Here is a 14,572-nt window from a genome sequence, read left to right as displayed (position 1 = left end):
GCAGCTTGGAGGTTTGATATGATTTATTTACCTCCGACCAAGCTTCCACCGGGCGATGCGCTCCTGTATCTCCTCCCAGGGGAAGGACCGGAGCTTGTAGCCTTCCAATTCACCTTCCTGCAAAACGACAGTGGGCTTTCCAGTACCCTGGCCATTGTTCTGGACTTGACCGCCGAAGACTTGACGAGCCACGCGACGGAGGTCGTCAACAGTGAGCGCGTCAATTTGCTCACACATCTCCCGAACACTGACCTTGCGGCCGTGGACCTGGACCTGACGTCCGAGATCCTCGAGCTCGACCATGCGAGACTCCAGGTTCATCAACAGCGAAGAGCGCAGCTGGTTCTTGGCGCGGTTGACTTCCTGCGCCTGCAGGGCAGAGAAACCAGTGTCAAGGGTGAGGGACTGCAGCTCGCGGCACATGACCTCGAGCATCTCTGTTGTCCGGGTTGGGCTGCAGGATGCGGTGATTCCGAAGATTCCGCTGTCGGTGTAGCTGTGGTTGAAAGCAATGCAGCTCTCAACCCAGCCGTGCTGGTTCAGCACGTTGGTGTAAAGACGCGAGTACATGCCCTTTCCGGGGCCACCGGCAGAGAACGAACCGCCACCACCAAGCAGGGTCTGAAGCGTAGCGAGAGCATAAATATCAGGCGAGGAAATGGGGAGGGCCTCAAATGCAAGGTGGATGTGACTCAGTCGAGGAAGCATAGGGCTCGCTGGGGGAGGGATAGGTGGGAGGGCAATGAAGCCACCGGTGTAGTGAGCGGGTTGGCGGAGATCCAGCGCGGAGGGTTCAACCAAAGATGGGTGGAGAGGCTCAACGGAGCTATGCTTGTTGGATGTCAGGTTTTTGAGGAATGGGAGTTTTGACAGAAGCGAGGATTGTGTGTTTTGTGAAGCCGCCGGGCTGCTGATAGTCGATGAGGGTGTGAATGAAGGCACGGTCGGCACTTGGCCTTCATGGACAGCCTGCTGAGAATCAGAGAGCGTGGTTTCAATTCCACTGCCTGACAAGACGGGGCCCTTGGTCTTGCTGTTGTCACGCGCCTTCATGTCACCGAAGTACTGTTCTGTGAGCTTGACAGCCTCTGCGTGTGGCACTCCGGCAAAAGCAACAACCATGCGGTCTGGGTTGAAGAAGACTTCCCGGTATCGTTCCACCACGGTCTTGTTGATTTCACCCAGTCGTTCTTCCGGGCACAGAAGAGGGTTTCCAAGGGTGTTGTCGGCGTAGGCAGTCATGTGCACTAATTCCGGTAGGATGAGTTCGGGCTTGGCCCAAATCTCGCCGATCTCGTATTCCGCCGTTGCGAGTTGCTGCAGAACCTCCTCGTCGGTGATCAAGGGGTCCCGGATGGTCTCTGCCAGCAGACCGAGTGTGGTAGGGACCGCTGAGTTGAAACTGGCGGACTGGTACATCAGGGACTCTCGGGATGATGCGCACTGGATGTTGCCGCCGAGAGATTCGAGAATCTCGAGCATTTGGTCTCCGGAGCGAGCCTTGGTAGACTTGAAGGCGAGGCGATCCATGATGTGGCTGACACCGCGCAGGCTAGCATCTTCATATCGAGATCCGGCATCGACATAAACTCCGACACCAGCGAAGGGACCGGGTAAAGATTCCGTGGCGACGCGGACTCCATTGGGAAGAGTGGTGATCTGTTCGAGGTCTGCGGGGTCCTGGGGCAAAGCGAAAGAGATTAATGATTAGTTTCGATAAATCCAACTGCACAGTCAGGCAAGATTGTAATTACCTTGGCCGCGTCGTTGATGGTAGAGTAGCTTCTTGACACAGCGCGAGGAGCTCTAGCCAATGGCTTCGCGGACTCGATGGCCCGCAATGCTGTGCGGCGCATGATGTTGGGATTTGTGCAAATGTAAAAAGCTGACTGGAGATCAGCTGAGTACAGTGAGTAGTTCCGGAGGAAATGTTCGGGCTGCCTGCGAAGAATCGTAACTTAGGAAGGAGCCGTGATCCGAATATGATTAGCTAATCGGTTGCATGATCCATGGATTGACATGATTGGAGCTCAAGCTCAACTTCTTCAATTCTTTAGTCTAGACTAATGCTATTATCGAAGAGAACATTTATGTGTAATCACACTCCTGACTCATCTTGTCTGAGCTCGTCTTGGTCCACTGTTCCCAAAGTCTTCCAGAGTACCAACCAGGTTTTGCTTATCAAGATGGACGGGTCTCGACGGGCGAAACTACAGACTCTGAACCTGGATCTAAGTTGTTTGCAATCTGTCTCGGGGTACTCTATGTGCTTCTTTTCTCCTATGTTCAGAGCTTCCAGGCTGATTTAATCATAAATATCTACGGAACTGTACGCAGCCATATTCACCAAGAGCAATGATGTCATTGTAATTCTAGTCTTAGGTATTTTCCATGAACTAAGAATTGTTCGATGCCCATGCACGATACCAATCAAGACATGACGCATTCGCAACACTCGCACCGATCTTGATGTTAAGCCCACACAAGATTTGCTTGGCAGCATTCTCGACCTTCTTGCCATTAGAGGTCACCGGGATCTCCGGGCACGCGTCAATTACTCCCGGGACATGGCGTGGGCTCAACTCCTTGCGAATCGTGGATTGAATGCGAGTCGCAAGATCTGGTGGCATGCTCGATTCACCGGAAGCAAGCCGGACGAACAAAACGACAGTTTCGTCTGTATCAATGCCCTCACGTCTCCGGCCAATGCAAAGAGAATCTTCAATTTCGCTGGCGAAATGCTTCAGGAGAATGTTGTAAATCTCAGAACTTCCGAATCGTACACCAGATGGCTTGAGAACACCATCGCTGCGGCCTAGCATGACCACTCCCCCTGTCTCAGGGTTCAAGCGTACGTAGTCTCCGTGATGCCAGACCGAGGTGCCGAATACATCAAAGTAGCTCTTGCGATACTTTTCAAGTCCCGCAGGTCCAGGGGGCCAGAACATCACTGGCTGCGCTGGGAATGGAGTGACGCAAACGAGATCTCCGGGCTCACCCGATGCACTGATGTCTTTGCCGGCATAGTCGAAGACTGAAATATCCATGCCTAAAGAGCGACATTGAATTTCTCCTTTATACACTGGAAGAATAGGACATCCGGAGGCGAAAAGGGAGAGAATATCAGTGCCACCGGTGATGGAACCGAGCATGATGTCGTCGTGGAAGGATGAATAGATATACTCGAAGGTCGAAGGAGCGAGTGGGGAACCAGTACTGAAGATTGCTCTCAATGTCTTCAATGACACTGGGCGGACGGCATGTTTGCGTGGGTTCAGAGCGGCTTGTTCCAAAAGGGAAAGATATTTAGCCGATGTACCGAAGTGTGTGATTTGAAGTTCCTCGATCAAGCGTGGCATAGCCATTTCTCCTTTTCCGCCCTCGGCGTCAAAGGGTCGGAATGGTGAGCCATCATAAAGAATGATTGTTGCGCCACTTGCCAATCCAGATACTAGCCAGTGCCACATCATCCAGGTGGTTGTCGTGAAGTAGAACAAGCGATCGCCCGATCGAATGTCACAGTGTAGTAGATGTTCCTTCTTGTGCTGCAACAAAGTTCCTAAAGATCCATGTACAATGGGCTTCGGGGCACCAGTGGTGCCAGACGAGTATAGGATGTAAACAGGGTGTTCTGGGCTCAGACTTGCGAACTCCAATGGGGCCTGGGGATTTTGGACCTCAGACAAAAAAGCATCATAGACCTTCGCTTTGCCATTGGCAGGTGTCAGGTCATCAAGGTTGATCTCCAATTCAGGGGCAGTCACCAGCAGCACCAGCAACTCAAGATCCGGTAATTCGGAAACGATCTCCCAGACCTTGGCGTGTGAGCCATGCACTTTCCCATTGTAAAGAGAGCCGTTGTCGGCAAAAAGAATTTTGGGTTGAATCTGCTTCAGTCGCTCAAGAACTGCATGTACACCAGTATCTGGTGATACTCCGGTCCAAAAGGCACCGATGGAAGCTGCTGCGAGCATGGCCACAACAGTAGTGGCATGATTTCCCACAAAGCCAGCGACACGATCGCCGGTTTCAATGCCCGCTTCTTTCAGCGCATTGGCACACTGCCGAACACGATCTCGGAGGTCTTTCCATGAGATGAACTCACGGGCTGCCTCAGTGGCGCCAATGATTGCCACCGAATTCTCATCCGGTGCAGTAGCTGGATAGAGAAGATTCTCTGCGAAATTCAATTTGCTTCCTTCGAAGAAAGAAGGTCTGGGAAACAGCACGTCTGTTGTGTCCAATACCTTGAGGTCAAATCAGCATCAAACATTGCAAGGGGGTCTAATCCAAACCGGGTGGAGTATGATTTTACCTTTTGGTATGGCTTGTGGGCGTTGATGTGTGTGTAATGCCAGATTTGTTCCCAGAACTGAGCTGGCTCAGATACACTCCATTGCCAGAGAGAATTGTAGTCATTCAAAGAGAGGCCGTATTTCTTGTTCACTTTTGTCATGAAATCGTGGATTTGGGTTGACTCGGGGGAAGAAGGCCGCCAAAGCTCCTTAACCTCCAAATCAACCGCCTGAGCTTCGTCAATGTGAGGCATGATTGATAAAACCAATTGATGTAGCTACTTCGCACACTTCTAGATGTGACTTTGATTTTCCAGTTCTCAGCAGCGAAGGGTAGATTGTAGACTGAATTGAAGTCTAGTGTCAACCTATGCTGTGTGATCCTGAAATTCCGAACCAATGTGGCGAATAGACTCAACAAGTTGATTGGTGTCTGGCCTATTAGGATCAGGGTTGTCTGACAGGGGTTGTCAAAGCTTGACGAGTCGGCCAATTCAAAGGTCCCAACAAGGGAGCGGATGGCGGGGCGGAAGTGAGCGGGTGTTGAGTTGCCGATTTCCGCGGGTAAGGGGAAGGCCGTCATCTAAGAGCATTTCGATCTTGCGAAAGTTGGAGTTCAATGTCACAGTATAGTTACGTTGATCACAAAATGTAGACAGAAGGGGAAAGTGACATTGTCAGCCTGAGGCCAGGAAGCAGGCAAGTTTTTAGTTACATTGACAACTGGGCAACTTTGGAATACACTTCCTGATGCGGATATGTTCAAGATCGCCCACGTCAGAAAATTAAGCTCAAGATACCCTGAGCCGAAAAGGCCATGTGGATCACACTGGAAAGGCCATGGTTTATTTATACGTTTTCATCACCATTCCGCCATCCGCCATCTTTTACTATGTTTGATCTTCAACAACCCTGAAACCCCCTGGGCTCATTGCGCACCACGAAATATGCCCATTTTTCGGTGAAAAGAGGAAATAAAAGAGAAAGCTTGAACTCGATACATTTTATTGGCAAAAATCATTGGGTCAACCGACGCAGCACGTTCTTATTCAACGTCTCAGGCGAAGCCGATGGAATGCCGGCAAGGTGGAGTGTCAATTCTAGGTCACCAAGGAGACTGCGAAGGACGTGAGACACGCCATCTTCACCACCGATAGCCAGACCGTAAACATACGGACGACCGATGAGGACCATTTTGGCACCCAGTGCCAGCGCCTTGGCAATATCGGCGCCACTCCGGATCCCAGAGTCGAAGATGATTTCCAGCTTATCTTTGGTGGCCTCTGCGATTTCAGGAAGCATGTCGAGCGAGCCGATGCCTCCGTCCTGTTGACGACCTCCATGATTGGAGACGACAATACCTTGCATTCCAGCATCAACGGCTCGCCGCGCGTCCTGGACGGTCTGAATACCTTTTAGGACGATTGGTCCGTCCCAATGCTTCCGCAGAAGTTCCAGGTCCTCCCAGGAATGACTGGTGCCAGGGAAGATAGTCCGGGCCCATTCCGCTGCCGCAGTTCCTAAGTCCTCCTCTACATCTTTCTGGTGACGCTCCCGGAACTGACGACGAAAGACTGGATCCGTGAATCCGAGATCGACGCCGATGTTGTCAGGCCGGAGGAAAGGGTTGAAAGCATTACACAGATCTGAAGGGCGCCATCCGAGGATGTAGGTATCAAGAGTAACCACCAGAACCTTGTACCCTGATGCTTTGGCTCGTTGCAGCAGACTAACAGTGATATCATCATGCTCGCTGGAAGGCCAATAGAGCTGGAACCAGCGAGACCCGTTCTCATTCGCAGTTGCAACATTTTCAATACTCGTGGATGAGGCCGAGCTGAGGATATACGTGACATTCTGCTTGTGAGCCGCCGTGGCTGCAGCTATCTCCCCATCAGGATGAAATATTTGCTGGACTCCCACTGGTGCGATGGCGATGGGATAGTCGTACTCTTCCCCGAACAGAGTCGTCTTCAGGCTTGGGAAATCTGATTTGACCAAGCGAGATGGAACGATAGCCCACTTGCGGAAGGCTGCTCGATTGTTGTCGTCGGTCTCGCGAAGACCAGCAGAGCCCCAGACATAGCCAAAACTATCGGTAGACAAGACCTCCTTGGCTTGGGACTCCCATTCAAGTGGATTGAAGCTGATGGGGGGCTTGATACCCTTGAGCCCATTTGCATATATCTCATTTTCATAGGTATGTGGAGACAATGTCGCCATTATGGGTGAGCCGGTAGGTATAGGGGGAAAACAGAGGGTGTTGTTAGGAACGCCTGAGGTATTGATGGTAGGATGTTACTTCGAGAAGACGATATATCTCAATTTTTTATCTCAATTGTTTGATCTCGTACCTTCCTTGATTTTCTTGGCAGAAGGCTGCAAGAAGCTCCTTCCGAAATACCCGATTGATGGCCGACGCAGGTGCCATGATGTCATATGTGATATCAATCAAGTCATGAAATTCCCTCCTTGCGTGAACCTCATATGAAAGGGCAATTGACGGAAGGCTCGATGGGTTGTTCATTGAGAAGTTGACCATTCGGCCGACGCATTGTGGTTGAACCTTCTGAATGGCTTTCAGGACAGAAAAGGCTGCATGCTTTTTCACATCAGGTTGGGGGGCTGCCCAGGTATCGACATGAGTCCGAGAGAAACTGTGTAGTCTGAGATATAGACTGTTGGCATGATGCAAAAGTCCACCACAGACAACTCTCATCGGTTCAAGATTCCAGCGATCGATCTCAGGACTATAGTAGTCAGATTCAACCGGACGACCTCAATAATTCAATGCAGGAGTACAACTCCACATATAATGTGCTTGTCATATCCATGGATCTAGTCTGTGAGCAAAGTACCCAAAATGGGATCGCACTTTCACTACTGCTATGAGCTTTAAGATCCTCGGCCTGGCAAAATCAAGCTATTATTACGGAACACGAGTACGGTGCGTCCAGCCCCACTCAGCCCCATAGTCCATCGGGCAATGATTTAGAGGTTTCACCTGGATCTAGAACTTAGTGGGAACCAAGAAACAAATGGAGATGAAGACAGAAAGAAGGCTATTAGGACCTCGGGATTGACCAGGTCTCAATCACCCAAGATCGTCCTCGAGTCCGACTGCTAAAGATACCAATCAAAGTATCATGAGACGTTCACGATGCACTGGGAATATCCGTGGGTCAACTTGGTCGGATTCTCGTAAATCATTGAATCAGCAAACACAAGAAGACGCACGGAGTACTTCGTACAGCTATGTACAGGACAGAGGAAGATTGGTGTCGATCAACAGCTCCATTGAGGTATAGCGTGGATATGGTTTTAAGGGCACAAGTGACGGATGGGGGCCTTAGGCCTAAATTCTAGACGTTTTCATGCATCTCAGGTACCAACCAACCTTGCCAGCTCTTCTGCTCAGCCCCATAATAAGAGTGCAACCTAGAATGACGAGGTTGCCTGGGCTATGTCACGATAGACCGTAATCCATATTACGAAGTACCTGTATCACGTTTGGACTCCATATAAAACTCCATATAGAACTCCATATTGAAGTGCCACGGAGTAGAATAGAGGCCGATAGCAGATTGAGACCGAGTTAGCCAGGGGCATGTGCCCAGGTGGACTCGGGCCCGAAAAGTTAGTGCGGAAAAAAAACCAGTAGTACTGACGTGGTAACAATACCTCCTTGCCAAGCATTACGACCAATCAGACGACTGTAATAGTGTCCCGCATGTGTTTTCAATTATTACCAGGAGGTCAATGATGATTATACAGGAAACACCGAAGTCTTATTTACCTTCTCAGACTCTCCTTCTTCAACCATACTCGGATACTTTATTGTTGGGTTCTCTCCAGGAGATTGGTTCTTCCGTCATCTTCACGTAGGGCTCTGAGCCCCCTAGTCGTGTCTCTTTGCCACCCCTCATTCCACGTGCTCCCCCGTTTGAAAAGCCCTTCCGGAGTACTCGGATCCCGCTACCTTTGACGATATCAGCCGTAAGTCTCGATCTATGGCATCTATGAAGGACCTCGCAGTTCGCCGTGTCTTCAAAATTTGGGGAATTGAGGCGTGCTTCGGGAGTTCCACTGGTGCCTGGCCCAGAACACGCAGAACTTTGAGCTAATTCTGATTCCAGACGCATTGCCTGCGGCTGCTACAGTTGAAGACCCCTCCATCATACGGTGCTAAAAAAAAAAAAGTCCAACGCTACCCCGGTAGTACCTGCCTCGATCGTCGATCCGAACGCGCCCATAGCAACGCGCCCCTCGATCCTGACGGTGTGAACAATACGCGCTGAAACTTTCCGTTGTTTCCTCCTGCGATGCCTCGGCGATTTAGTAGCAACTCCTCGAACGACACCTCTACCAACCCGCCATCCTTTTCACCCTCGGGAAAGGGCGGGATCTCTATCAAGACCTCCACTGTCAAGTCAAATCGCCTGTCACAGCTGTTCTCCGGCTCGCCAAAATCGAAAATCGAAGCTGTACAGTCTAGTGGGAACTCCCAACCTAACACTTCTTCTCCGCCGATCAGTTCGGCCTCACTGTCCTTACCGACGATATCGTTATCAACGGCCACTGCGGATAACCCCAACATGGACGAGCTGCCTCAAACGCTGTTCCAGCCCCCCACTCCGGAGGAGGCCCGTCGCCTGGCCAAGCAGCATGCGCAATTCGGTCCAATCGGCCATCCCAGCCATCGCTATTCCAGTCGACACCCTGGCGGTGTCTTCCCGGAACCCGTGATGGACGAGCCGCCATATTATTACCTGCTCACCACTTACATCAGTTATCTAATTCTAATTGCCTTCGGACATGTTCGTGATTTCTTTGGCAAGCGTTTCAGGGAAGAGAACTACCGCCATCTTAAGCCTCGCCATGGCTATGGTCCTCTCAACAACGATTTCGACAACTTCTACGTCCGTCGTCTGAAGCTCCGTATCAACGACTGCTTCGAACGCCCCGTGACCGGCGTTCCCGGCCGCACCATCACTTTGATTGATCGCGCCACTGATGACCACAACCAGCATTTCTACCTGACTGGTACCACCACCGATACCCTCAACCTGAGCTCGTACAACTATCTGGGTTTCGCTCAATCCGAGGGTCCCTGTGCGGATCAGGCGGAAGATTCTATCAAAAAATACGGCATTACAGCACCCAGCACGCGTGCTGAGTCTGGCACCCAGGATCTGCACATCGAGGTTGAGGATTTGGTTGCTAGATTCGTCGGCAAGGAGGCTTCCATGATGTTCTCCATGGGTTTCGGTACCAACGCAACCATCTTCCCTGCTCTTGTCTCAAAGGGATGTCTCCTGATATCCGACGAGCTGAACCACGCATCTATTCGTTTCGGTGCGCGTCTTTCTGGTGCCTCCATCGCTATGTTCAAGCACAATGATATGAGAGATTTGGAACTGCGACTTCGCGAAGCCATTTCTCAAGGCCAGCCCCGCACCCACCGCCCGTGGAAGAAGATCCTGGTTGTAGTGGAAGGTCTTTACTCGATGGAAGGTTCCATGTGCAACCTTCCTGGTCTGGTACAATTGAAGCGCAGATACAAGTTCAACCTGTTTGTTGACGAGGCTCACTCCATTGGAGCCATCGGTCCCAAGGGTCGTGGCGTGTGTGACTACTTCAGCATTGACACTTCCGAGGTCGATGTTCTGATGGGTACCCTCACAAAGTCCTTCGGAGCCAACGGTGGTTACATCGCAGCAGACAAGGTTATGATCGATCAGCTCCGCGCCACCAACCCAGGTGTTTACTACGGAGAGTCCCCCTCGCCCGCTATCCTGATGCAAATTTCTTCCGCCCTGCGTATCATCAGCGGTGAGCTTGTCCCCGGCCAGGGTGAAGAACGTCTGCAGCGACTTGCCTTCAACTCACGATACCTTCGTTTGGGCTTGAAGCGTCTTGGCTTCATTGTGTATGGTCATGACGACTCACCCATCGTTCCTGTTCTGCTTTTCAACCCTGCTAAGATGCCTGCTTTCTCGCACGAGATGCTGCGCCGGAAGATCTCCGTCGTCGTTGTTGGTTACCCCGCTACGCCATTGGTGTCATCCCGCGCACGTTTCTGTGTGTCCGCTGCTCACACCAAGGAGGACCTCGACCGCGTTTTGACCGCTTGTGATGAGATCGGCAACGTATTGCAGCTCAAGTTTTCCACTGGCATTGCAGGCGGTGCTTTGCCTCCTACTGAGCAACCCACCCCTCTCCCAGAACTGGAGAAGGAACCGCAACACAAGCGCCAGGAGCACATTACTCCTCCCCGCTGGCGCATTGAAGACGTCATCCGACGCGGAGTCCAAGATGTCAAGTCTCCCTTGTTTTAAGCTGGCTACAGACTCTTGTCTATTGACATGATACTGTTCTGAACCCATCCTAGCTTGAGATGAGTCCTCGACCTGGGTTTTTTGTTCACGAGCGTCGGTGCTGGTCATCACGCGTGACCCACTTCCATGGCCCCATTCTTTGTTCTGAGTAATGTTTAGCGTTCAACCTCAAAAAGCTGCATCATCGCATCGAAGCAAAGCATTGACCTCCAGAACTAGAGAAACATGGAAGCAAACAAAAGCCAAGCCGGTCATGAGTTATTCAACGAATGAATATGCCCTGTTCCCCATGACCCGTTTCCCACTTGCTTGCATTATTTTCTCTGTTACTGTTACTTATCACTTAAGACATTGCCTAATACTGCCTTATCCAATATCCCAGTGCTATCTAGCTGGCCCGCCAACATTCACTGGGAATATTGGGTTTCGCCATGATGTACATTATGTATCATTTCGCACAGGGCAAAGGCCGGCCCCTTTTCGATTCTTGTCCTTTTTTTTACCTTCTTCTTTTAACCAGCCTCCCGTCTCACGACGGAGAGTCATTGATTATTTTCATCATTTCTTTTTTTGTGCTGTGGATATGGATATGGATTGAATGGGACCACGGACTGACTGGCTATGTCTTTTCGCAATACCGGAGCTGCCTCCTCCAAATATGGATATGTCGCTAGGTGATCGTGATGGTTTGATGTTGATGCTTGTCCGTTTATGTTTGTTTTTTTTCTTATCAAGTTACTATGTTTATAATTAGATGAGATAACTGTCAATATCCTTCGATTCATTTGGTGTGTTTCTCTGTACTGGAGTAGTCTATTCTTCCCCGTCTCCAGGGCTCTTCTCTACCCCGGGTACTCGACGCGCCCAAGGAAGGGCATTGAACCTTGGAAGTCTGTGCAGACATTAAATTATATAAAATCGATGAAGAGCAGTTATCAATCATAATTCAGTTCAAAAGAAAAGCGTTCCAAGGTTAGAACGTAGTATGAACTTGAAGTTCATGTCAATCAAAGGAAGAGGGCCAGGGCCGCCATGGCACCGAGTGCCGAAACAGCGCCTGAAATGGTACGAGAAGAGGCACCGTTGAAGATAGGAGACGCACTCGCCGTTTCGGTAGTTTGAGTGCTGGTACCAGCTGAGCCGATAACGGTGGTAGCGCCAGATTCGTTGCCAGAGTTTGCAGGCTTGGTTGCAATGGGTGAGACCGTTGCGATGGAAGAGACAGATCGGGTAAGACTGGGAGTCGCCGAGCTGATACGTGTAATGCCTGGCAGATTGGATGAAGCGCTAGCACTCTCAACGGAGGAGCCAGACGAGCCAGCACCAGATGAAGCAGAGCCAGAGGAGCCAGAGTGAGAGCCAATGGAGCCTTCACCTTCACCCGCCGACACACCAGATCCGTTGCCATTGGAGCTAGCGCCAGTGCCTCCGCCAATGTGGAAGACACCAGTTTCAATAGCACTTCCCTCGGTTGTAGAGGTGCCAGTAACAGTCACAGCAGAGAAAATGGTAGAAGTCCGGGTCTCGGTACCGACGACGATGGTCGTGGTCTGAGCGGGCACGGAGGAGCTGTGGAGCGCACCAGCGGCGGTAGTTGTTGCAGCTGCGATGGGAATGGAAGTTGTTCCGGCAACGAGTGTCTCAGTTGTGACATGTGTTGTCTTGTCACGAGCTGGGCAGTCGGTCACTGTTGCTGGGCACTCGGTCAAGGTAACGGTGCGGGTGGAGTAGATTGTCGAGACTGTGTACTCGTCGTCTGAGCCTGAGCCAGATCCACTGCCGTTGTTGCTTCCGCTGCCAGTGGAGCCAGAACCTGAGCCGGAACCATTGTGGCTGCCGTTGCTGCTTCCATTGTCGCTACCGCTTCCGCTTCCGCTTGAGCCAGAGCCAGAGTCAGAGCTAGAGCCGCTGTTGTTTCCGGCTGAGCCAGTGACATGAGAGCCTGCGGCAGTGGTAGTCGCATCAGCGACTGGGCAGACAGTCGTCGAAACGACAATGGTCTCGGTGGTAACGTAGGTAGTCTTCTGAGTCGCAGGGCAGTCAGTGACAGTAGAGGGACAGGCAGTGATAGTTGCAGTGCGTGTAGTGAAGACCGTAGAAGTGGTCATCTCCTGTGTGTTAGTTGCGGTGGGGGAGACGGCCGGAGAGGAGACAGCTGGCGAGGAAGCAGCAGTCGTCTGGCCTGCTGATGTGGTGTGGGTTGCTGGCTCGCCTTGGCCTCTTGAGGTGTTGGCAGAGCTGCCAGTGGTGGCTCCAGAGGGGTTGGTGACGACGGAAGTTTGAGAAATACCAGAGGACTGGCCAGCGACGCTAGAAGCGGAGTTGGCAGGTCCGGTAATAGTAGTTGTCAATGTGGCAGGGCCCGGAGCACTGGAAGACTGGCCGGATGAGACGATGGTTGAGGAGCCGGGCACAGAAGAGGAAACAGATGATGGGTGAGTGCCAATCACGCTGGAGGACCCGTGGGAGCCAGGTTGAGTCGAAGGAGCTACCGAAGTACTAGAAGAGCCGGGAGCACTAGTCTGGGTAGAGGCACCGGAGGGAGTAGTCGGACCGGTGGAGGATGCGTGAGAGCTGGGCTCAATAGCGGATCCAGAGGGAACGGCCGAAGCACTCGAGGACCCATGAGAGCCGGACTGAGTAGCGACTCCGGATGGAGCAGAGGATATGCTTGAAGACCCGTGGGAACCTGGCTGGCTGGAGGGAGCGGCCGAAATGCTAGAAGATCCGTGAGAGGCTGGTTGAGTGGGGACGCCAGAAGGAATGGCCAAAGAACTGGAAGATCCATGGGGAGCAGACTCGCTAGCAGAGCCAGAAGGAGCAGCTCCAGCACTCGAGGACACAATACCCGAAGAGGCGTGGGAGCTGGGCGCAGTAGAGGGCGACATAGAAGCAACGGGAGCGCTAGAAACAGGCGAAACAGAGGGGGTTCTGACCGGCACCGACACACTTGACAGAGACGAAGTGCCACAGCTTTCCACAAGAGAGATGTTCGTCACATCAACACTGGAGGAGCCAGCGTCTTGCTCGCCGTCACAATCGATGATGAGGATGACATCCGCATTGGTCCCGATAGCAGTCCACGGCTTGGAGATAGTCGCCCAGGCGTCGCTTGCGGTGTGGCTGCTAGTATCGATGGTGACTCCACCAATTTGAATCTCCAATGAGCAAGTATCAGTGCCAGCGTTCTGGCGGAAATCCATAGAGAAGGTGTAGCTCTTTCCTGCGACTGCCTGGGACACAGACTGGATGAGGACCGACATGGCATTGACAGCACCGGCATTCAGATGTCTATTTCGAAATTAGTAAACCATTTTCGATAATCAACACTTAGGACGAACAAATAATTATCCACGACAGTTCCGGAATCCGTGCCCGCGACCGTCCACACTCCATCATCAAGACTGACGCCTGAGAAAGATCCCTCTTTGATCAGGTTTTCGGTGCCACATGTTGTCGGAGTGGCCACGGGGGTAGATGGCGCGGTAATGGTCAGCGCAACTGCTGGTAGAGCATGGGCAAGCCACACTAGATGACGCGGGGCCATCATTGTATAGAAAATAAACGAATGGACAGGCGATTGTACACCACGAAACGAATGGAAGGAAAGAAACGAAAAATTCGAGTAAATCAGCAGCGCAACGCGAGATTTTACCCCGGGGATTTATATTTGGGTTGTAAAGTAAGAAGCATGGCTGAACCCTGGTGCTTTCGCTTTCGCCGGTGGGTGGCGTTAGCACTCCACCCGGAACATTAGCTGACAGGCAATTTGGAGCGAGATTTGACTCGTCTAATAAAGGTGGATTGGTTCCTGCAGGGACTTGGCTGACTCAATCGTCATTGTGGTGGGCTTGGAACTAAAGCGACTGGAGGGGACTTGGAGGCTCGTGTTCCGCTTCTAATTAGGGCTTGGATGTACGCACCGGGGAAGGTCAGTTG

At 51.7% G+C, this 14,572-nt stretch overlaps 5 protein-coding genes across 5 annotated transcripts; 1 reads left to right on the top strand and 4 right to left on the bottom strand.

Annotated features, from left to right (window-relative positions):
* Positions 1-27: 27 nt before the first annotated feature.
* On the bottom strand, positions 28-1,856 carry N7506_006170 (mitochondrial-processing protease subunit alpha; the record flags this gene model as incomplete). Its single annotated transcript, XM_056955463.1, has 2 exons — positions 28-1,680; positions 1,755-1,856. 2 exons carry the CDS (start codon positions 1,854-1,856, stop codon positions 28-30), a joined length of 1,755 nt encoding a protein of 584 aa, XP_056809797.1.
* Positions 1,857-2,396: 540 nt separating this feature from the next.
* On the bottom strand, positions 2,397-4,549 carry N7506_006169 (uncharacterized protein; the record flags this gene model as incomplete). Its single annotated transcript, XM_056955462.1, has 2 exons — positions 2,397-4,247; positions 4,316-4,549. 2 exons carry the CDS (start codon positions 4,547-4,549, stop codon positions 2,397-2,399), a joined length of 2,085 nt encoding a protein of 694 aa, XP_056809796.1.
* A 763-nt stretch (positions 4,550-5,312) lies between these two features.
* N7506_006168 (lactate 2-monooxygenase) lies at positions 5,313-6,518 on the bottom strand (the record flags this gene model as incomplete). Its single annotated transcript, XM_056955461.1, has 1 exon — positions 5,313-6,518. The coding sequence occupies one exon, from the start codon at positions 6,516-6,518 to the stop codon at positions 5,313-5,315; it is 1,206 nt and encodes a 401-aa protein (XP_056809795.1).
* A 2,099-nt stretch (positions 6,519-8,617) lies between these two features.
* On the top strand, positions 8,618-10,633 carry lcb2 (putative serine palmitoyltransferase 2; the record flags this gene model as incomplete). Its single annotated transcript, XM_056955460.1, has 1 exon — positions 8,618-10,633. One exon carries the CDS (start codon positions 8,618-8,620, stop codon positions 10,631-10,633), a length of 2,016 nt encoding a protein of 671 aa, XP_056809794.1.
* A 1,007-nt stretch (positions 10,634-11,640) lies between these two features.
* On the bottom strand, positions 11,641-14,183 carry N7506_006166 (uncharacterized protein; the record flags this gene model as incomplete). The annotated part of the gene is made up of 2 exons (XM_056955459.1): positions 11,641-13,924; positions 13,975-14,183. 2 exons carry the CDS (start codon positions 14,181-14,183, stop codon positions 11,641-11,643), a joined length of 2,493 nt encoding a protein of 830 aa, XP_056809793.1.
* Between the last annotated feature and the right edge of the window lie 389 nt (positions 14,184-14,572).

This window comes from Penicillium brevicompactum (assembly GCF_028827555.1).
Source record: "Penicillium brevicompactum strain IBT 35665 chromosome Unknown utg000005l_segment0_segment0, whole genome shotgun sequence".
NCBI classification, from domain to species: Eukaryota; Fungi; Ascomycota; class Eurotiomycetes; order Eurotiales; family Aspergillaceae; genus Penicillium; species Penicillium brevicompactum.
Note: the sequence above shows the minus strand (reverse complement) of the source record. Positions and strands in the feature narration are given on the sequence as shown.